General features: G+C 41.0%; 1 protein-coding gene across 1 annotated transcript in view; it reads right to left on the bottom strand.

Moving 5' to 3' along the window:
• Window positions 1–21,528: 21,528 nt before the first annotated feature.
• The window catches only part of MDFIC2 (MyoD family inhibitor domain containing 2), a gene marked incomplete at its 5' end in the record, with an annotated part of 46,050 nt that continues 44,428 nt past the window's right edge, over window positions 21,529–23,150 (bottom strand). Inside the window, one exon of the mRNA XM_080350771.1 lies at window positions 21,529–22,111. Coding sequence (XP_080206897.1) covers window positions 21,852–22,111 — 260 coding nt within the window. The 3' untranslated portion in view covers window positions 21,529–21,851. The remainder of the gene's footprint in view (window positions 22,112–23,150) is intronic.

Genomic DNA, 23,150 nt, shown 5'->3' with positions numbered 1-23,150 from the left:
TGTTTAAAACCCCCAAAAGGTGTCTGAGTTATCTTTTTCTAAGGGATTATATAAGATAAAAGCTTGCACTGTAAGTCCCTATTTTAAGAAACAGAGTTGCTAGGAAGTTGCTAATACGAAAGGCTAATTGTGCATGCAATAAAAGTATCTCTCCATTCACAAAATAAAGTGCTGACATTTTAATAAGGGTTGAAAGTTGTCTGCTCAGGAGCTGCTGCAGGGTATATGTCACTCAGCACCCCTCAGCACCGTGGCTGCTTCTAGTCCAGTTTCAGCACCGAGTTGTCCCATGGATGTTTTGGAAGCACTGATGTCACTTACAGCAATGTTGAGGGAATAAGAAGGTTGCATATCTAGGTTTGTACAGTTCAATCTTCCCAAACTGTTCACATATCTACTTATTTTATTCAGTTCATCATGTTTTCTTCCCCTTCCCACCTCCAGTGTCTCCCCCAGAAGTTACTATTGACTTGCATCAATTAGCTTGTTTGCCCTGGGATATTTTCTATTTTGGATGTTGGGACCCAGGTGTCCAAGATACAATGCAGTTGCTCAGCACTCCCTTTGCTGTGAGTGAAATGAAGTTTTCACTCCTTATTTAAGATGTTTTTTATCTTAAAAAGGCTGTATTCCTTTCTGGTTGTGTCTCCTTTCTGTGGATTAGGAGTGCAAACCTGGACTGCTAATTTAAGAATTGCAATTAGTTGAATTTCTACAGTTTGGTGAACTTAATTAGGCTTCAGGGGCTGAATTCAAAGCTGGTGTGAAAAATTCCTCCATTGAATTTACTGATTTATGTGAGCTAGATCCAGAAGGAGACATGTATTTTAATGTGAGATGAAGGAAAAAAGAGCTGAGCATGACTGGGGCAGCGGGGACCCTATACCCAGCACCACCACATGGCCTCGTGGCACAGGGAAAGTCCCTTTCCTCTCCTCTTCTTGAGCTGATAAACACATCATGTTCAGACCATGCAGTCATGCGTTCCCACCCACAGCATTTCAAGGGCTCATTTTAATCATCGAGGTCTTCTATTCCTTGCAATACAGCAAGTTATCTCTGTATAAAAGAACTTATATTAGAATTAGGAACCGGATGCTCAGCTGATGTAAATCAGCGTTGCTTCATTAATGTGGCATACCCTGGTGCTATCGATGTAGCTGGGTTGATTTATGGCAGCTGAAAATCAGGCCTCAGAGCTTCTTTTTATTAAAACATTCTTGATCTGTAAAATAAAGTTCTGAATAAGATGATGGTGACAGAAGGGGATAGCCTGCTTTGTAGTACCTTCTTCACTAACATTATAAATGATATGGAAATTCAGTTGATGTTTTGCCTTTAAAATATTAGTTAAATCATTCTGTCAACACATATTTTTTAATACATATCCTCCCTGTCAGATTTTACACTTAATCTTGGAGTCTGTAGACAGCTCAGGAGCATCGCTTTGCGCAGCGACTCCTGCATCAAGGTCTCCTTTTCTGTTATATTCAGCTTGCATCTGTTTAAACACAAGATACGAGATAAATTATAGTGCCAAGCTTAAACATACATCATCAGGACTCTGATGTGAGGCTCTGGAAATGGCAGGCCAGATGGTGTAACGCAAAACTCAGACATCACAGTTTGTCATGCCGTGCTCCAGTCCACCCTACTAAAAATGGACTTCCCTGTGCACTTAGTCAATCATCTCTCCAGTGACCAGAAAGCAGAGGTCAAAACAAGAGATGTCATGAAACAAAGGTTGTGGTCTTGCTCGGCAGCTGTTCAGCCCTCCAAATCTGGACATCGTCCTTGCTAGCTACAGAGACAAAATGAATAGTGGAAGGAGATTATTCCAGATGATATTACTGGGTCTAAACAATCACTCTAACATTTCCTTTCTATTAACATAAAAGAAAATGTGTTCACCTAATTTTGTAGAACAGAGTCAAGAATATAAGGACCCATCTGGAATAATGTAGTATTAAAAAACTGGTTTTTTGGAGGATGCCAGGGAGATCAATACATAAATAAGTTTCTGTGATGTTTACTCTGGGAGAACTACATAAAGACCATCCAGAAAAAAACAAAACAAAACCCAACAAGCACTTTATTTATTATTTATTAGAGATAAATTAATCAGAGAGAAGAGCAGCAGAACCAAAGCACACTAATTTGAATTAACGTTTTTGGCATTAATTGTGATTTATGATATAAAACTGCACTTGAAATATGCCCACACTTCACATTTTTTACACAGGGACCTCAAGACTATATTTAGAAAGTAGTCTTGCTGCTGAACAAGACTCAAGATTGTATATAAGACACTGCTAGGAGCAATTGTATTTCATATTGATTGATAATCAAAATACTTGTGTTTGGAGGATAACTCATCATGGTGTTACTTGAGTTTCCTGTGTGCGCAATTTCAGTGAAACCTGAGGGTTCAGTTCCTCTAAAACAATTTGAAAACAGTGAGCAATAAGGGTCCTTTGCTTTAGTTATGTAGCAGTGCAAATCCTGGAATAACACAGTAGTGAACTGTGCTTTCTGGTGCTAAAAACAAGCAAGGAAAGGAAAGGAACCACAGCTTGCATCAGCAGATCAAACACCTCGCAAACCCACTGCATTTGAAACGTTGCTCCCACTTATAAGAAGAATGTTTGTTATATTATACAGGGCAGGTTTGTTTGCTAAACTCTGCCAGCTGGGGTAAAACGTATGTGGAATTTGCTCTAATTTAACAAGGTAAGTTACTCCTCTCACTGTTACACTTAACTTTGCAGTAGAAGGGGAGGTTTCTTCACTCATAAAATGCTCATCTGTGAGATTTTGTTTTTTCAAGCAGCAACTTCAGCATGTGTTTGAGGAGTGGAAAAGATTAAAATAAAACACACCGGCCTTTAAAAAAATTGCTTCAATTTACTATTCTTTTTGTATTTTCAGACTGCCCTGAGAGTAGACGGACGAATAAGAGGCCAATGTACCTTAAAGCTTGTCTACCAGCATTGATCTATGCACTGTGAAATCCAATTTAACATAAAATAGGACCACAGGAAACTTAAATGCTTTACCCAGATTCCTGCTATCTCCATGCAGGTTATACTTGATCATCTGAGCATTCCTTTGAACAAGATAACACATGCACTGGTGCAGCAAAATATGGTTCTGTTTGGAAAAAACCCCACCAAACAAAAAACCCCCCAAACAAAAACAAACAAACCCCCCCAAACAAACAAACAAAAACCAACAAAAACCCACAAACAAAACACAACAAAAAAACCCCACAAACAAAAACTCAGAGTTGTCCCTTGAATACAAGTAAGTGCAAATGGTTTTGATTCTTTACAAGGATTAGATCATTGTTTGTTGCCTAAAAAGAGAATTTTTTGAAGTACATGTTGACAATACAGTTAACTTGTTGGAACGGGCCAGTAAATGTAGAATCAGCTTGTTTTTGAAGTGTAGAGTTAAGCTGAATTGTATTTATGGGAGCAAAACACCAAGAGCCCATTGGTATTTTATAGAGCTTTGATTTGATAGGTTATTGATTTTGGCTTCGGGGGATAAGGCCCCTGTTGAGAAAGTATCAAACTCGCACTGAATAAAATTGTCAAAAGCCTTAAAACCAGTAGTGAGGGACTGGCTAGCTCTAAGTGTAGCGCTTCAAATGGAGTGGGGAAGATATGCCTTATTGCCTTCAGACCTCTGGAAGCAGTTATGTGTATTAAATACTGGAATAACTTGATATTTTAAAAGCTTATACGCTCATCCAAGTAAAATGGGTTTAGAAGACTGCTGGGAGTTTCATTATTTTATGACTAAATCGATACCCAGATTTATGCCTTTTGGACATAGAAACTTGAATTTAATTGAGAAAATGGATCTAATGAGGATAGACATTTTTAATGCAGGTGCCCTTGTTTAAAAACAGACCTGCTTACAATTCTGTTCCACATGAAAAAAAAAGAGCAACTTAGCTTTAAGGATCGAATATACCCACCAAAGAGGGTAACACACCCAAAGTATTTTTTTTTCTCCTATATACAAAATTAATTAGTTAACACAGGAAAGCATATTATTTTCCAACCTATGAGCAAAATTAATGACCAGTTGGCAATAACCTTGCCATCAAAATCAGCACTATTACTGATTCAAGTGCAGCATCAGTATTTCCTCCTTGCCCATTCTCTGGCAAATGTGTCATATTTATGGTACACTTCTGCTATTTTCCTAGCTATTATCTATAGTGACAAAAACAAGGAAATTGTATGAAATAGGTTTAGCTAAATTCTGCTTCCTGTATGGAATAAATTAAAAAAAAAAAAAAAAGGCCCAGACAAGTATGTATGCATGCACCTAATTTTATTCCTGGCTCCAAGACCAGCTTTAGACCACATGCTTTGCCAAATCGAAATCAAAATGCAGAGTAACCCCATTGACTTTAGTGAAATAACTTGTGATTCAGTCCCATATATTTGTCTCAGTATGTGTTTCATTGGCTATAATAGGCAGAAACTATTTATGACACAAATTTCCTGGACTTTTACAGGCACAATTAGCACTCTGAAGGGCAGAAGAAAACTAGTAGGAAAAGCTAACAGGTATAGAAATGTAGATGGAGAAGTCATTACCATTTCATTTCTTCTATACATATACACACACACACAAATGGCTCTCCACTGGGAATGTACACATCCTGAACATTCAAATTACACACTGAGAATAGGTTTCTGTTGCAATGCACTGCAAGAAATTTTCAAGTTTATAGTTGGTAAGAAATTTGCATTTACTATATAGAGAGACAATATGATGGAGTATATTTTGCTCTTTATGCTAAACTTCCACTGATTGCCATGGGAATATTCTATGTGTGGAAAGGTAGTAGAATTTGTGCCTTTAACAGCAAACAACAGTGATAGTCAATGATGTTCCTGTCTGCACTGAAATAAAGTGCTAATAAAAAAATCTGCGTTCTTATTGTTTAAAAGCCACAGTCGATAGATTTTTATTTTCCCTACTGACTTGAACAGTAAACTTCTGTAAACAATATCTGACATGACTATCTTATTACATGTAATTTAAATGTATACTCTGAAAAAAAAAACCCAAACAAAACAAAACAAAAGAAGAATAAAACAACCAAAACAAAGATGCCTTCAGTGAAAAGATGCAAGGGAGACTTGGAAAGTCTCAGGTGGCACTGCTTTCCCCATGTTTTTTTCAGTCATTGACCCCCGACTTTCCTGTTCCTTGCAGAAATATCATGGAGCCACCTTCACACAGGCGAGGTGCTTGGCACAGCATGGGGACAAGCTTGGCAGCTTGGCATTGGAGCTGTGGTGGTTGTTGGTCCTGTGCTTCGGTGAGCTGCACCCAAACCCATAGAAGAGCTCCCGAGAGGAGCAGGAGCCACATTAGGAGCTGCACTGTTCTGCTGCCTCCTCCCTCCCCCGGAACTCCCCCAGATACCAATCAGTGTCTATTTTCCTTCCAACACCAGCCGGGAATTTTAATGACCATTAATGAGATTTATGCATAGGCTTGAAGGGTTATGTAGACCCCGCCATGGCACAAGGTCTGTACTCCACCTACCCAGGGGACTGGATCAGACATCGCTTTTATTTGGCAGCCAAATTTGTCCCTGAAGTTAGTGGCAGATTTGGGTGCAGGTATAAACCTGCACACCACACGCACCGGCTGCAGCAGATGAAGATGCGAGGGGAGCCAGTGTGTTTCTGCTGCACTGGGGATTGCGCCTGGGGTATATGCTCTGTGGTCCAGCCTGGCCTGAGCATCCGCAAATGTGCAGCTGCAGATACTTCTGTAAATAGCTCCCAATAAAAATAAATCTACAGAATGAATAACTGCAGGCTGTGCGCTTTGTATCTATTACTGCTCACTGTGCTGATAGAAATTGCCCGACAAGTCTTTCTTGTTTTATTCAGGCGAGCAGATTTCTATTGGAGTTAATGGCATGACTGTCATGTACAGTGAGCTGGATTTGTGCATCGTTTTGCCCCAAGTAATTTTATAGGCAAGAGAATCCCATGACAAGCTGATCAGATGTCCTGCACAATGCAAGCTGTATAAGTTTATCCTGTGACTCCTGTGTGAAGCTTGACTGTTGCTAACTAATTCTGCAAGTGTGGCGTGCTCAGAAGGAATTAGCTGCTTTTTAAAAATAGATTACTTCCCATCACATTCCAGTATTTTTACTGAGTGTTTTTCACACTAATTTTCTGTGTCTCACTCATACTAATGTTTCTTAAGATATATTTTTTTTAATAAACAACATACGATTAAGAAAAAAAAAAACTGGAAGGAAATCTGTAAGGATAGTGCCAAGGAACTGCAGAGTACTGGAAGTATGAACATTTTTCCGCATTGATGCACGTTCAAAATAGATCTCATTTTCCTGAAATGTTTGCATGAAGCAGGAGCACGGGGGAATGAAATCCCTGTAATGGCTATTAAACTCTTTCAGGCTGGTTGTGCCCATGAGATGTGCTGCAAGGACCAGTTCAGCATCTCTGTGTCAGGGACAGTATTGGGGCAGAGAGGAGCTTCGCCCAGCTAGGGCTTATGAGCAATGGCAGAGTTCTCTGTAGGGGGTACAAGACCAGCCCAAAGCCTGAACATCTGCCATAGCATTGCCTTAATGAATCTACTCGCTGCTTCTCTTACAGTGACAACAGGATGTAAAATATAGATTGGAAGATAAAGGATACACTTTTTACCTGTTAGTAACAGTTTGTAATGGGATATTCCGAATGACTCTGACAGTCCCACCCTCTCTCCCCTACAAAGAATGCCCAAGTGAGGACTATTCACTTGGCTTCTCCTCAAAGAAGGAGGCTTTCAGCTTCATGATTAAATCTACCTAAACTGCTTCAAAAAGTCTGCACTTTCATGCTAGAGCAATTTGCATTAGGTTTTTGCCAAGCCTTTTTTTTTTTTAAGGCATGTTTTTTTGCTTTATTCTGTACATGAATACAGTCCAGGTAAAATATTTTTAATTCATTTCAGGCTGGATTAGTTATTGGAAAAAAAGATATATTTTTTTCCTTGTTGTTACTTGATTTAATTAGTGCTCTGTTTTTAAAATGGCAAGCCAAGCTTTGCCAAGTCTGGCTCTCTGACTCATGCTAACAGGGTTTTATAGCCCCACCTGCATCTGAGAGAAGGAAAAAAAGCCCCAAAGCTTTATTTTAACTCCATGTGCGTACCGTGTCCATTCCATTAAAACACACACAGGTCCCAGTGCCCACTGTCTGCTCACTGCTGGTCTGTGGGGGGCTGAGCTGAAGCCCACCAAAACCCACGCCACTGGTGGTCTGTGGGATCTGCAGGAGATGCTGCTGCAGGCAGGGATGGAGGCAGGCAAGGAAGCTCACTGATGTACCTTGTTTGTTATAGATATATAGTGGGTAAGTGAGCTTGAGGGAGAGAAAGCTTTTAATTTTCTATTATTAATATTCTTCCCCTCTTATAGGAATTTGTGCCTTCTCACGTCTTCAGCAGTCGAGCACCATGCGGGTGGATCCAGGCTGCTTGCAGTGACCCAAAACCTCCCTTATTTACCCAACCTCCACGTGAGGTCTGTGAAAGAGAAAAGATGAAAACGTAAGTCTCTTCCTTTCTTTTTTTTCTTCTCTTCTCTCTTTTCCCTTGCTCAAACCAGAGGTTTGTGGCCGTAGCTGTGCTTTGCACTCCTGGACCACACGCAGATGCTGATGGAGGCTGCGGGTGTGAGCGTGCAGATGTGCACGCGTGTGCAGAGCCCCGGCTCCTTCCCAACTCACTGACCCCAAGGCAGGTCTCCCTTCTTCGGCTCGCCAGGAATCTGGGAGTGAACATCTAATCCCATTGGAAAAACATCATATTTACCGTTGCTGAGGCTTTTTGCAGGATGGGGCTTGTTGTGGTGAATCTCTTCGGTTTGAAAAGGTTTTGGGTAAAAAATCTTTTTTAAATTATGAAAACTGTCCAGGTTTTGACATTTTAAAATTTTTATTTTTTGCTTGGAGATTTTCATTGCTTTATTCTTTAGGCCAAAAACAATAAAAAATCTGTAAGATAAAAAATTTAAGAAAATATTTCACAATTATTGAAATGAGTGATTTGCTTTAACTCTGCTTTTTTTCCCCCAATGTTCAGCTCAGAAATTAATTTTATTTTTAAATCCCTCCTTTTTTTTTATCCTAAAAAGGGACAGGAAAAAAATCATCAAAATGTCAAAACCTCAGACAAGGTGGGAAAACCGCATCTTCCTAGGCCCTGCACAGAACAACCAGCCCACAAAGGTGTCTGGGTCTCCTTTCCTCCCTCCATGGATCCCAAACCCCCATGTTGGAGGATGTGGGATGAAGCAAGATGCTCCCAGAGGTGGCTGATTGCCTCTTCCCGCATCTCTCAGGGCCAGGATAGCCTGGCACGGGGCTTGCACGTCCTCTCTCCCACCACGTTGTCTCATCCAGTTGGCCCATAAGGGCCCCGATCCTGCTCTTCCCAATGCCGCTGGCAACCTCCCCGCTGGCTTTGGCAGGAACAGGCCTTTCACTGTTGATTTTTTCCCTGTCAATCAGTTACTTTGACATCTAAATGTCAAATGACACCACATGGCTTTTTTTTTCTTTTCCCCCCCTTTTTATGTGTTTTTGCTTGTAATTTAATTGCAAGCACAAAATGGTGGGTGCAGGGCGAAGGGTTTTGAGAGAATGTATCTTTAGCAAATTCAATTAGCTGGCACTTGTGCTTGCTGGCATGGAGGGCTCCTATGACGGTGCCAGGGAGCTGCTGCTGCTCAGAGGGGGCCGTGGCGGCGCAGCAGCTCTCCCAAGCTTTCTGGCTCACCTTTTCTTCCTACCCTTCGTAAGCAGGCAAGCCATCCCTCCCAAACAGCTCAGGATAAGAGGTTGTACAGTCAAATCCTCCCTCTGCAATGATAATAATACAAGGGTCTGTCCTGCTTCCAGGAATTGTCTTACCATACCAGCAGATCAGCATTTCTTCAGTTGTAACATCATTCCTGGAAATAGTGTTACATGACATGCCCTCACTGCCTGTCTCGGTGTGAATGAGAATACAGCAAAGCTCATGTTTTCCATTGTTGAAATACTAGCATAAATCTTTCACTAATGCACTGCTGTCTTTTATTATAACAGTCACTGCAGCATAGAAAAGTACGTCAAATCTTTCCTTGTTGGTACAGTCAGTTGTTGGCATCGCCCTGACATGTTGTTTCTTTCCTTAAAATGGTTTTGTAAAGGGACTAAAATGAGTTGCTCAGCCTCTGGCAGCACCTTTGCATGTTTTGACAAATCTGAGGCTTCAATGTTGTGCGCAAGAAGGTTCAAAACAGTGGGGAAACAGAGTCCTAATGATAGGTTTTGACAAAAGTCAGCCTCATGTCAGAAGTGACGGTCCCAGATCTCTATTATTGGGGCAGATTCTGTGGTGGTGTCTGCACAGTGAGAGGGAGGTGGTGTGAAGGATGAGTGCAGGCGCCTGAGGAGAGATCTGCCTTTGGTCACCATGTGGCTGGAGCATCAGTCCTGTGCCATCAGGATGCTCGTGCATTCTCTGCAACACCTGCAGGTGCAGAGGACCAGGTACTCCCCTGGCAGCCGTTAGCAAGGACTCCCACTTCAGCACGGGGATGCCAGCTTGCAGGAGCTGAGGATGAGGCACAGCAGTGTTCAAGTCAAAATCAGCTCTCCTCTGCAAAGGAGAGATTTAGGTTGACCTGTGATGGCAGCAGTTTGGGAGCTGCTTTTGCCTGATTTCTGAGGGGAGGTTGTGGCTGATCAGAGATATGAAGGCACCTTTGTGCTTTGTGTTTCCCATTCAGAACTGAATATTTCTGTTGTGTTGGAAGGGGAGCTAACAGTTGGAGACTTGAAGCTGATTAAGCAAATGGTTATATAGAGAAATAATAAAACCACACTGAAGTAAGGAGTTAACGACTGGCTACCTGAACACCAAAGCATCCAGTATCCCTCTGTGTCTTCTCTTGGTGTTCCTTTTGTGCTGCTGCTTCCTTCCTATGTTGTAAGCTCCTCAAACAGGCTTATGCCTTCTTGGATATCTGTGTGGCCCCTTGTGGCTTTTGAATGCTCCCTCAATAGAAGAAATTTCTCTTTCATGATGAAAGGCTTCACCACAGCTTCCAACAGCACCAGGAGCTGGGACTGTCCTGTTGCTAGGAGGAAGGCTCCTGAGGCAAAAGCACTCCATGCTTCATCCCAGCCTGCCAGGACCAACTCATGGGAAAAGACCACTTGCAAAGGAAACAAAATACAGAGGAGGAAGGCTAACTGGGGTAAAGTCTATTAACCTGCAAGTGTTTATCTTCATTGCTCTTCCTCTGACCAGTGCCTGGCTGGTGCCTTGCTGTCTCTCTTGCTCCACATGCAGTGCAGGATGCTCCTGATCACCCACCCCAATCAGGACACTGGTTTTTCTCTACTGCACTTGAAACTGCCTCTTGTCTCTTTGCAACAGGTGAATGCAGCTCCTCTCAGCTCCTTTCAAAGCAGCAAATGGCACAGCCTAAGTCAGCTCTCCCCTTGGTTCACTTTCTCTCTGAACTTTGTTGCTTTTGGGCAAGGAGGAAAAATATTTACCTGGTTAATATTTCTCTTCTTACCTGTTACATCCTCCTCCTATTTGCCAGATTGGGAAAAGCTGCTTCTCCTGAAGCCAAAGATTCTTGGTAGGTGCAGAGAAGAGCCTGTCTCATCAGTCCCTGCAACACTAAACCACTGCAGAAGCTCAAGTCCTCTTCAAAAAGAGGACCTGTGTCCTTTTATTTCATGTTTCTTCGCTTCTTAATTTTCCAAGTATGTGATTCACAAATGGATGCCCCTTCAGTGCCCAAGACATACTAACATTTTTTCTGGCTGGGGAAGCTGAGGCAGGCGTCTCATGTGTGTCAGCAGGGTTGCAAATGGATTTCTGTGGCAGGACTGGAACTAAGTTGTGCCTCAAATGAAAGTTTTATCCCCAGGGACATCAGGCAGACTAATCTCTATGCAGACATCTCAAAACTACTGCAGCTCCTTGGGAGCACGGGCTGTGCCCCAGCCCCGGTCCGAGAGCTGTCCCTGCGTCCCAGGGCTGCTGTGGGGTGACTTTCTGATGCCCCCTGCAAAAGACTGCAAAGCATTGGGCATAGGTGCAAATAAGCAGAAAGTGTCTGGCAAAGCTCCCTGCCTTTTTTTTTTTTTAATTTTTTCCACTCTGCACAAGATGTTTTACAGCCTTTGTGAGCCCATATAGATGCTGGTTTCTGGCATGTAGTGTTCTGGAGACTGCAGGCTGTTACTGAAGCCTCAGGAGTGCAGCTGGCCTTTAAACCCAGCTTTATAGGAAGGAAACTCTCTGGTCCCACTGGAGGGAGGTACGATCTTATGACACTTAGTGGAAATAGAGCAGGTTTACTTTGGTCAAAGGAGAAGTATTTCCAAGGAAACATGGGTTATTTAGGAGTGTTCAAAGCCAAGGCAAGTCCAAAAATTTTAGTCCAATTTTCTTGCTTTCCCAGGCTAATTTTATGAGGAGTCTCTAAGATGTGAATGAGGAGTGATTTTGTTCAACTTGAAAAATAAAATTAACACCAGTATGAAAAGGACTGAAGCCCAGAGAACCACAAGTGTCTTATTTTTTTTTAACTGAAGGATGCAAAGGCTCAACTCAGGATGTAACTGTGGTCCATTTGGAATAATGTATTTTATACTTGTCTATGAGAAGAAACAAATGTAAGATTGCTTTGAATGGAGACAAGCCCATTTTTAGTGCAATTAAGGAGAACATTGATGTCTTTTCTCTTCTTTCTCCTGTAGGACTTTCTACCCTTTCCTGCATCCTTTCCCTTAATACTTGCCATTTTTCTTTCTGGAGATAACTTAATCCCTCACAGGTCAGCCTGTCCTTCATTTTTTCCTGTTTCAGTGCTTAGCTTCATTACAGTTGTCAGGCAAAGTTCAACAAAAATCCTGTATCCCACTAGCCAGGAACAAGTCTGGACTGTACCACCTTCCTCCTCAAAACTAATTATCATGTTTCTCTTTCCTGCTAGCAACTTTGGAGTTTGTATTGAGTCTTCGTACTTTTGCTTCTTTGCCTTATATGCATTTTGATCCTCTCTCTTCTCTGTCGCATTCAGCCCTTCCCACCAGCTCACCCGCTCACTTTGGTCATCCCTGGTACATCACCTCTGGGTTTCAGAGGGATTAGAGAGCAGTGAATGACAAAAACAGGATAACCTGGGTTGTGATGCTGCAGTGGCTGCCAGCAGCAGCTGCTGTAGGTCAGCTGGAGCTCTGATATTTGTACCACTTAAGTTGCCTCACTCCTCTGAGTGAATCTCCACAGAGTTGCTTCCCTAAGTGCGACTGTTTAAAGTACAGTCCTCCCTGTAAGTTAGATATTCTGCAATAAAATAGACTTCAGCAACTTCATTGCTATATATAAAGTTTTCCCTTAAACCTTTTTTGAACTAAGTCCTGTCTCCTCCCTAGGAAGCATCTGCTTCCCTTTGCCAAATTCTTCTGCGTTCCTGTCCCTTTGGTTGTGTTTTCTCTGAATCTTTTAAAAAATGTGCATTTTGGCTGCGCGGTCATGCCAAGGAGTGTGAGAGTTTGCACATTTCGAGCAGGGATTGGCCCGTCTTGAATTGGTGCATCCAGAGAACCTGTCACAAGTTCCTTGAAGCACTTCTGCCTTCTGTTGTGCTGGCACTGAGCTGACGGGCGCTCATTTTGCATGTCTCGGCTCTGCGCTTGGCTGGTGAGGATGTTTGCAAGGCTGGATATTTCTGGTTCTACTCCACAGAAGCCTTAAATGGAGTATTTGCTGTGCCCTGCCTTACAAAAAGGAGCCTAGTAATGAAACTTTGAAGGCTCCTGTTCAAAACTCTCATGTCAGACCTGCCTGGGTGGTGGTATGTCTCTCTCCCTGTTTGCCGAAGGAGTTTCTGAATTTTTTGGCTGTCACCATGCTCCCTTAGCTCCCCTGCAGCTCTCCTTGCTTTGCCTTACAATGGGGTTCGTAGGGCTTATTAGTGTCATTTCTTCCTATAACATTCAAGCCATTTTTCACATGGAGATTCAAAGATTTGGAAGTGGCTTGTAAGGTGGTTCAGACTATTTGCCATTGTGCAGGACTGCACTGATGCTGTTCCCAAAGCTTTGAACCACCCCATAGGACCACCTGCAGAAAGTGCTCGTGGCCTGGAACCCCAAGGCAGGTCCTTTTCCATTAAATCGTGTATTTGAAGCCTTTAAAGCTACACTTCTCAGCCCCATAGGACTTTTCCATCAGGTGGTGGCAGGAGAAGCCTTTGCTGACCCATTAGCAAACACCAGCAGCTGTAGATCACTATCATGCAGTAGGAGCCACATCCCTTGAGGTTACCAAACTTGAAGTGATAGCATATGGATGCAAGTCTATCACCTGTGTCATCTGTCAGTGATGACTTAATTATCTGGCACCTGGAACCCTCTTACTACCCAAAACAGAAATAAGAAGGAATGACTGATTTAAAACCTCCTTTCTCCAAGTAGATGTCGATCTTGTCTTGCCAGGTAATTTAAATGGTGCCTTCTGACCTTCAGAGGGATGAATCTAAGTTAAATATCAGGCATTTGGATCTTGGCAAAGTTCAGATTTCCAAAATGAAGAAACACAAATAGCTAGAAAGGTGACGCTGTTCCTTCTCTGGATGGCTGAACAAGTGCCATTAGCGCTTGAGTGCATTCCCAACTAGATATAAAAGGAATCGGGAGTGTTAAGGAAAAACAGAGTAAAGTGAATGCCTATTACAGCTGTCGCAATAGGAAAGTTGCAACATTTGCTTGTAGGAAAAGATGCAGAAGCACACAGAGTACCTGTTAGTGCGAGCGAAGCCAGGCTTGGGCAGGATTTCAAGTGTTAGAGACACAACCCTGAAGGCTATATGCAGAACAGCGTGACTTTTCCATGATGCTGGTTAAGAAGACGTGCCATTGCAAATTCTTCTTCTTTTTTTTTTTTTTTTTTTTTTAGGTCTGCTTAAGTTTTCTTGGGCCTTTATAGAGTAGACGCAGCTTAGGAGTGTTGAGTGTGTCAGGGGACTGAACCGAGGGAACAGCGTCCTTGGCTGCATTATAAACACGGCTTGTTCCTTGGCTGCCTCGCTGCAGATCAGATTTCTAGCTGAGAAATAAAGTTCTCAGAGGAAAAAAATCCACTCTTGGTTCCTTTGTCCCGATTTCCTGTTCACAGACTGTACGGTCGTATACTTCTCCCTCTTTCATCTTTAAAATCAGGAGCTCTCTGGGTCAGACATAGTCTCTTCCTACACCTCTAAAACACTGGTGGTGACAGAGCCATTACAAACAAAGATGGGGGTTGTTATTCCACCAGAGATTCTGGAGTCTGTGGAAAAATACTGATTTGGATAGACATAAGAATATGAAAGAACTCATGTAGAAGGATAGTGAAAGCAGCTCATTCTGGAAAATAACGAAAGTTTCTGTTCTAGTTCTTATTTGGTATTTTAATGAAATAGAACAGATGGTTGACCTAAATCTCAAGGACTTCCTTGGTCCCAGGAAAGCACCCAGGCTGATCTTTCTGTGGGCTGCCAAAGCCCTGCGGACCCCGCCAGGGAAACAAGAAGTTCCCGATGCTACTTTGCCCATGATGCTGCAAGGTCTGCTTCAGCAAATGATCAGTCTGTCATGAACAGCCGTTTTACTGGAAAATTTCTGCTCAACTTTATCACTGATAATTATACAGCTTCTAAAGGTATTAACAAATAATGCTGGTTCTGGCTTTGTCTTAAGAAGATTTCTATCACAATTAATCTTTGCCCACTCTCCATAATGTCTTGTTTCTTGGAACACAGAGGCATTGCTATAAATATCCATGAGTATAAATATGAATACACATATATACTCGAGTGCACAAATTGGTATTTTATAATATCATACCATTCTGTGTCATATAAGTTAATATAATATTGCATGTTTGCAATGAGAAGACACATTTTTCTGGACTGGTTAGTCAAAGTGAAGCATCAAAGGTTAATTTCTTTCTGCCTGAAATTTGCAGGAACTAAGTTAGATCTGACTTTACGGTGCCATGATAAACTTCGTGTAATATATCTTGTACAAAGGTAAAATACATTTTCCACGACTTAAACCTTTGTGGATAGGTGCTATGCTAAGGGCAATTAGATTTAACATCCCTGGAAGCTCCAAAAGCACTTTAAAGGACTCACTCTTTTGTTCCAACTCTGGTGCTCAGAGAGACTGAGACATTTTTGGAATGGGTTTTGATGGACTTATATGAAAATTTATATGACTAAGAATGGGGTTTGTTCCTCTAGAATATTATGGATTATTTTTATGTTGGAATTACATAAGTGTGCAGAGCTGTGTGCAGTTGGTTTAATGTAGCTAAAAATATATCTTCTGCTTTCTATTTGGAAAGGTAGCTGGATTTTTCCAGCTTCCTCTCTCAGCGTTGACTTTATGGTGTGTATGGGTTATAGGTTATAGGAAAATTGAAATGCATAGTAAAATCAAGGGGTTTCAAATGGTTTAATGTTCTATTACATCCTTCAGAAGAGGAATGTTCATGCATGTTCTCCCCACTCCTGATTTTGAACTATGTTGAAATGCCTTACAAATGGAACTTATTTCAGAGAGATCATCTGGATGTAAATAAGGACAGGAGTGGGCAGCACATGAGGAAGCAGAAAGCTACAGCAGCTGCGGCAAAGACCCGCTGGTGCTCGTCCTGCTTTCATACCACAGCTCATTTGCCTCTGGTGCAGCAGAAATCACAAAGATTACCGTGACAGGAGAAAGCTGTTTCAGTGAACAATCAGAGATCACAAGCCGGTAACAACTGTGATCAGTTACATTATCCAAAGCTACCCTGTCTCCTGCTTCATAGTCCTTTACCTGTCTCTCTATTTATAAAGACTAGGCTTTGTGCGATGCTGTACTATCAAAAAGAAGTTTCTTGGAGGAAGATTTTTCCAGCTACATTTTTGATGAAAAATCTCATGAAATGCAAGGTGAGCTCTCCTGTTCCAAAAGAGAACAAATTAGAAAAACTGTTTGTCTTATTTTAAACAATTGACTGTCCCATTTAACATCAGTCATCAGCACATTTTTCTTCACCCTGCATGTGGTGCAAAGACACATTACAACACTCCAAAAATTTTAGGAGCTGAGCTGTGGTTCTGTGGGCAGCTTTGCTGTTTTCTGAGCAGAAGAGTTTGTATGTATGATGACTGTATACAGTGAGAAGGCACATTGACACTCTGAAACAATGAATGATGCAAATATACTGCAATAAAGATGAACAAAGGGTGTCCCTGTAAATTAACTGCACATCTTAGCTAGAACAATTACAGTACAAAATTGAAGAGCTAACAGGATGCTTGCATCAGATTTTTAAGTGCTATGTATGATAGAACATGTTTTACAGCATGAAACCAAAATTCTGCACTTATTTTCCTTCTTCTGTCCCTGGCCTGTATGTTTTCTAAAATGGACATGTCACTTTGGCTGTATAATCTCATCATATTTAGATTTGATTTAAATCCTGTCTTTTCTCAGCTGTGCTTGCTAATGGAATCACTCATGCTTTTTATACAGTTGATCTAATAATATTTTCTTCACTGCTCTCTGGCATTATTTTTTATTTTGTAGAAATCATGGCAAATCTGGCAATAGAAATTGAGTCTGCATTTTAATGATAATGATGCTGATTTTCTTGTGTGCTTATATAAGGTGGGTTTTTTCCTTTCTTTGTGCCATGGTCATTTTAATATAGTGTGGCATGAGCATGTGAATGACTACTTCAGTTACAAGGTTCTCTAATAAGGAAGCAGACTTTTCCAATATTACTTTGTCACTTAAACTGCTATGCTCATGCAGGCCATCAACAGAAAGTCCGTGAGATATCTTTTTTCTTTTTATTTAGTAAGTAGGATACTCTAGCAGCCTGTGAAATTGCCTGTTGGAAGTCTGCAGTCCTTCTTCAATGCAAGGAGAATAGTGGCTCATCCCTGGAAAGCACTAAGAGATAAGTCCATGACTTTCAGCATTTTCTGATTTGTAGATTTCTTAGTTTTCAGATGAGAATTGATGAATAGACACTTTTTATTTAGTGACAATAGATTTTTCTCAGCTCCCTTCTGGTTACACCTAGAAAGAGGACAAATTAGTGACAATGGCAGTCTCTCATTTTATACTCATGCAACCTCCATAATGACTTTAATGGGTTGTCATTGAAGTGGAGGAGGGGAAAGAGACACAATATGTTTGTGACTTAACAGTAATTTTTATGTAATTTTAGAGGGGATCTGAGACTCCAGCTGATACCTCAGTAGGTTGAAGCCCTTTACAGAGGCAACAGATGCAGTTCAGCATTGCTCTTTCTATTTTACTTTAACTCTGACCATGGAAGAGGCAGCTCTTGGGACAGAAAATGTTCTGTTTACACTCAGATCTTGGCATTTTTCCTAAGGGTACCAATTATAATGGTGTTTTTTTGTGATATGGGCACACATCCATTATGAATTGGCTTATACCCACCTACTCATTTTGCACAGGCCATGGCACATGAATCACATGGCAGTGATTTCTGTTTGTGTGCAATGTTAAAGAAATCTAGATTGTTACCAGCAGAATAATGAATTCCATAGAATTGTTCCATTGTGCAATGACATGAAGTGTGCTTAGAAAAAGTGCAGTTTCTCAACAATTCCCCAGCTTTTTTTTTTTTTTCCTTAAACCACAGGGATGATAGATTATTGATCATGATTAATACTCAGTCACTGTGAATTATAGTGTGGAGCAGTGCCTGGAAATCCCAGTCTGTTTGGTAAACTTACTTTCTTGCATAACAGGAAACTTACCTTGCATTTAAGAGGCCTGAAATATAGGTAGATGAAGATTAAAGTAATGTAACTTCCCAGTTCATGTAATTAAAAGAAAAATTTAATAGATACATACATTCTTAGTTCAACACTATTGAATGTTTTTTGATACTGCATAAGCATCACAATAGGAGAAATACAATTGTGGACATTTTAGTTGTTCCGATATTTTGCTTTCTTCCTGAGAACCAAAGTCTTCTAGAGCCCAGCTGTAGTCCTCCATCTGAATACCACAGCAGCACTGGAATTAAGGCAGACTTGTGTGTTGTCTTGAGTTTTGGAAGATCTGGTTGTGATTCCTTCAGAGTGTGAATGATCAGAATGCTCTAGGATGCAGGGGAAAGTCAAAGGAGGTAATATAACATGCTCCATCCCTGTATTTGGGGCTGTACATGGGGTAATTTTTGCTAGCCCCATATCGAAAGGGACTTACAGTATGTATGGAGAGTAAGGCACCAGAACGACATTATAGAAAAGTTCATCTGTAGCCAGGGAATTTCATTTCCTTTGAGATCACCTTTCAGAAGCACCTCGAGGCCTTTTACATTTGGTCCTCTGTGTGCAGAGTGCAGTACAATATTTAGCAAATGACAATTTCTGCTGTAAAGGGTTTGTGTCCTAATCTGTAGTGTGTCCTGAGAACAGAGAGAAAGGAGGTGAAAAGACATTTTCTTCTTAAGGATGAGACTGCTGGGTCATTTCCAAGAGGAGATCCTTAGAGAGCATCCCATGGTACCTTCCTGTAGAAGGTAGCAGTATAGCTCTTTATTACCTCCGTCTCTCTCTTCCCCCAGCCAATCTGTCAGTGCATTTATGGTGTTGGGGAGAGGCGTCGTGTCGGAACGATGTTCCCGTTTGCAAAATCATAACTTCTATTTGTTGTTCTGAGGAGCTGGTTTCACACACTGCGGAGCTGACATCTCTCTGGGAGCACAGCTGAGTCCAACATGTTCAGAACAGCCATCCACCCAAATGCCTCCTACTCAAGTGCTCAGACCTTCTTTCCCAGTAAACAGAAAATGCAGAAACACCCTTGAATAGTTCCAAATATTTCTGTTTCACTGGAATGTCTACCCATGTTCAAATCTGATAAACAGGTATTTTTCTGGCCTAGGAAGACAGTTTAGTGTGGGAATAGGATGGCTCTCCAAAGAGGAAACCTAGCTTCTGGAATAGTTAATGGAAAAGTCTGACTGACTTACTCTGGTGTCAATGTATTAAATGGTTCCTGTGTGTCATGAAAAATACAATACTACAATTAACAATTTTGTAGCAGAAAACAAAATCATCATAAGCTGCTGCTTCTACTGCATTGTATGAACTAAGATGTTTCTCAAGGTTTCATTGCTCATACAGAAAGCCTCTAAAAATCTACTTCCTAAAACAGGAAACTGAGCAATGTGTACACTTTAGGTAAGGAGTTATTGCTGCTTTATTTAAAATACTACCATTTACAGCAACAGCAGCTCTCAGCATATTCCACAGAGTTTTTCAATTCATATTGTTGGGACATCCTGTCTAGCCATGGCTATGGTCATGACCATTGTAAGTCTGTCTTTGACCTTGCTCATGCCTTAGAGTAGACATGACCTCAGTTTGACAACCTCTGGATTGCAGCATGAAAAAAAGCTCTTCTGAATGATGATTCCTAGGAAAAGAAACAAAACAAAAAATAAAAAAAAAAATGTACCAGTAGTCCTTAATTCAGCTCTACATCTCATGCATGGAGACCTCACTTGCCGTGGGTGATCCCAGTACGGTCAATGTTTATTACCTTACAGGCTTAGAGCTGGGAGAAAGCATCCCATCTTGCAAGATGAATTATACACCTTTGGGTTCCTCACTGCCAGCATTTTGGGCTATGCCACCCTCTGGTTTCTTCTGTTGGGCTACTTCCAGCTGTTGCACATGAAATCTCTCCTTTTGGATGGCAGCATCAAGAGCGAGGACTGACAACACACATCTCAATTGGTATTTCTCTAAGAAATGGCATGTGGGGCAAGATTTCTCCTTTTCTGACTATTAAATGCTTTGTGTCAGTGTCTTTATTCATACAGGCCCACTTGCTACGTCATCAAGGACAAGCGATAATAGAAAGCGGAATGATCCAAGCCTCTAGGGCCTGATATGTTGCACTGAGAGTTTAATCGTGTCTCAATATTGGGAGGTTTAAGATCAAAAATCTGTGGGAGGGTGCAAACTGGAGCATTAAAATGCCCCTGCTGTGTAAAACCAGTGCCTCTCACGTGGCAGTGGTTAGTGATTTTCAGGTTTGGGTCCAGACCCACCTGGCAGGCTGTTAAGAGCTAATGACTTTGTTCCTTTAGGCGGCTACAGTTGACAGTGTGACATTGCAATTAAAATAAGCAAACCTATTCCACTTCCCACTGATGTCCTGGAAGGAGCACACAAACAAAATGCACTGGGCTGCCCACTGCATTTCTAAGGTTTCTTGTCCTTAGGTCACTAAACTTCGTAAGGTACCTGTATAAAGATCATTAGCAGTTCTACCTACTTCTTACTTTCTGATTTTTTGAAAACATGAATTTTCCAGAAGCAGGGGAAAAAAAAAGGAAATTCACATGAATTCTTGTTTCCATTAAATGTGCGTCAGGACTACAGATTTGAAATTCAGGTAATTAAACAAGTGGCTTCAATGATTTCAGTAATGCTGAATTTCCCGACATCTCATCCACAATCCTTGTCTGGGATTCCCCAGACACTTCTGCACTGAAATCAGTGGGGTTTTGAGGGGAAGTTTTAGTGTCTATACTAAGCAAACACTGACTTTGGTGTTAGTCTATAAATATCTAATGTCAGCAAGCAACTCTATATTTTCCTCTGTGTTTAATATGTGCATTCTGCACCCTCAGGCAGCTGAATTTACATGCTTTTGTTGTCATATGTGTAATGTGCGATATGTATTTCTTTTTTATTAATCAGACCTGCCATCAGAAAAGAGATAGAGGGAGTTTGAAAGCAAAACCAGGGTAGATACTGTCATTTTGTAATCTTTTGTGCACAGGGGGAGATGCCTGTTTCTACCAGAATAGGTGAAAATATTCTGGTACTTGCAGTAATCTTACAAATGAAAACCAGGCAAAGGAGTTACTGACTATCCACGGTGTAATTCTCCTCTGGAAGTGTGCAGTCAATTCCCATCTAGGCTAATTACACTTAAGGAGCCCTTTCCTATAACTAATGAACAATAGGCATAACCTGTTATTACATAACCATAGGCACGCACATTAATACATTGTTGAATTGCACTACCCTGTTAAAATGCTTCCTCTACAAAATTCACTGGAGATTTTTAGAGACATTTGCTGTAATTACTGCTAGCATGGTTTCTAATTCATTTAATTTTCTTTTCTACCTAATCTGAGCATATAAGTGTGTTTTAAGAGATTGAATAAATAAATTTTTAATTATAAAATGAAGCTATATCATTCATTATTAATTATAACCAACAATGTGTAATACATGTTTAGGTATGAATCCATTAGGAAGATTAACTAATATATATCAGTCCTAAAATAATGTCCTAATTTGTCCTGTGTTTATGAATGGGGAAATCTGTGTTTACAGCAATTAGAGGTTTAGAAAAGCCTTGGACTGACAGTGGGTAAAGCATTGAGCACACTTGGCACTTAGGAATTCTGTTGTCATCTATGGCAAAGGAAAAGATCTTTTTGCCCTTTATTGTTTTCAGCAATTGGTGCAATCATACAACCAGAATGGTACAGATATATAGACCTCCAGAGTGGGAGGAGCGTGATGCACATAGCCCTGGTTGGCAAAGACTCTGGTTATTATTATTATCTTTAAAAAAAAAAAAAAAAAAAAAAAAAAAAAAAAAATCTCCTTTGTATTCTGTCAGTTCACTTCAGGCAGTTTTGAGGAATTCTGTTCACTTATTTTCCTCTTAGCGATAGCACACTTCAGAAATCTCCATGGCAAGTTCCAGGCATTCACCAGTCTCGTGGCAGGACTCAAAAAGGCTGCAATCAATGTCACAGTCACAGTTGCAATCGTTGTTGGCGTGGTCTTCATTGGAGGTCTGGTAGTATCTATTGGATGGACAACAGGTATCTGTCAGCCAATGTTCACAGGTATCAGGCAGCATTATAAGAAAGTCCCAAAATTGGCAGAACAAGCAGGCCAGGATAAGTGTTGCGCATTCATCTAAGAAAAAGGAAAAGCAGCGAGACATAAGAAAAAGGGCATGCTTGATTACCCAGGTTTGGGCTAGTGTGACTACACAGAAATGAGATGCAAGGCAGCACTCAGAGCACACATTGATGGTAACTACTTCCATAGAGTAAAATGAAAAGATTTAATTTCTATATTCTTTGTACTGGAAAAACAACGGCGGCATGAAAATAATTTGAATGAAAATATTCTATGTCAGTGAAGTTCAGAGGAACAAGTAGAATCATAGTACTCTGAATCAACTTTGTGGTTAGACTCTATGATCTTGAAGGTCTTTTCCAACCTAAATGATTCTATGATTCCATACTCTTGAAGTACTTGGGCTGTAACTTTTAGCACAGGAGTGAACCTCACTCAGCAGGGATGCTCTGCTGGGGGTTCCCCAGTCTTGCAGGGTTTGGAAGTGCTGCTGCTTTGTGATGCCACTTGGGCTACCTGACCAACATATGTAACACCAGAGTTTTTCTTTTTCATAAGAGTTTGCAATTAAAGATAAAAATCATCAGGCTGCTCTGGCTATTTCCAGGAAGGCCAAAAGAAAAATCAACAAAATAAACCCCAAAAATCTCTCAGGGACATTTTCGTCTGCATATTTATGTCTTACTTTGTACATGGTTAGTCTGGATGCACAGGATAGTTCATCCCTGGCCTATGATTTCAGTTTGGCATCTGGGTAATCTTCTGAGGTGATCTTATGAACAAGACCAAATTCACACATGAGGAAAAAAAAAGTACAGACTCATCATTTGCTTATAGTTTTATTTCTGGAAGTATTCTGTTTCAGTAAAAATGTTTAAGGAGAGCTAGATTGCCTAACCAAAGATAGGGGAGCAAAAGCAAGTCTGGAGAACAGCATTTACCAGAGGGCAGTGAGATGATCGATTCTCAACACAGGGTCCTTACCCTTCCCCACTTAAATGGGTTTCTCACATTTTCATTCACATACCTGTTAATTTTTGAAAGGTGACAAAAGCTTAGAAAATAATATCAGCTGGGACGCGTGCTTAAAACC

Source organism: Nesoenas mayeri (genome assembly GCF_963082525.1).
Source record: "Nesoenas mayeri genome assembly, chromosome: 10".
Classification (NCBI taxonomy): domain Eukaryota; kingdom Metazoa; phylum Chordata; class Aves; order Columbiformes; family Columbidae; genus Nesoenas; species Nesoenas mayeri.
The sequence above is the reverse complement of the archived record's forward strand: the minus strand, read 5'-3'. Positions and strand labels throughout refer to the sequence as shown.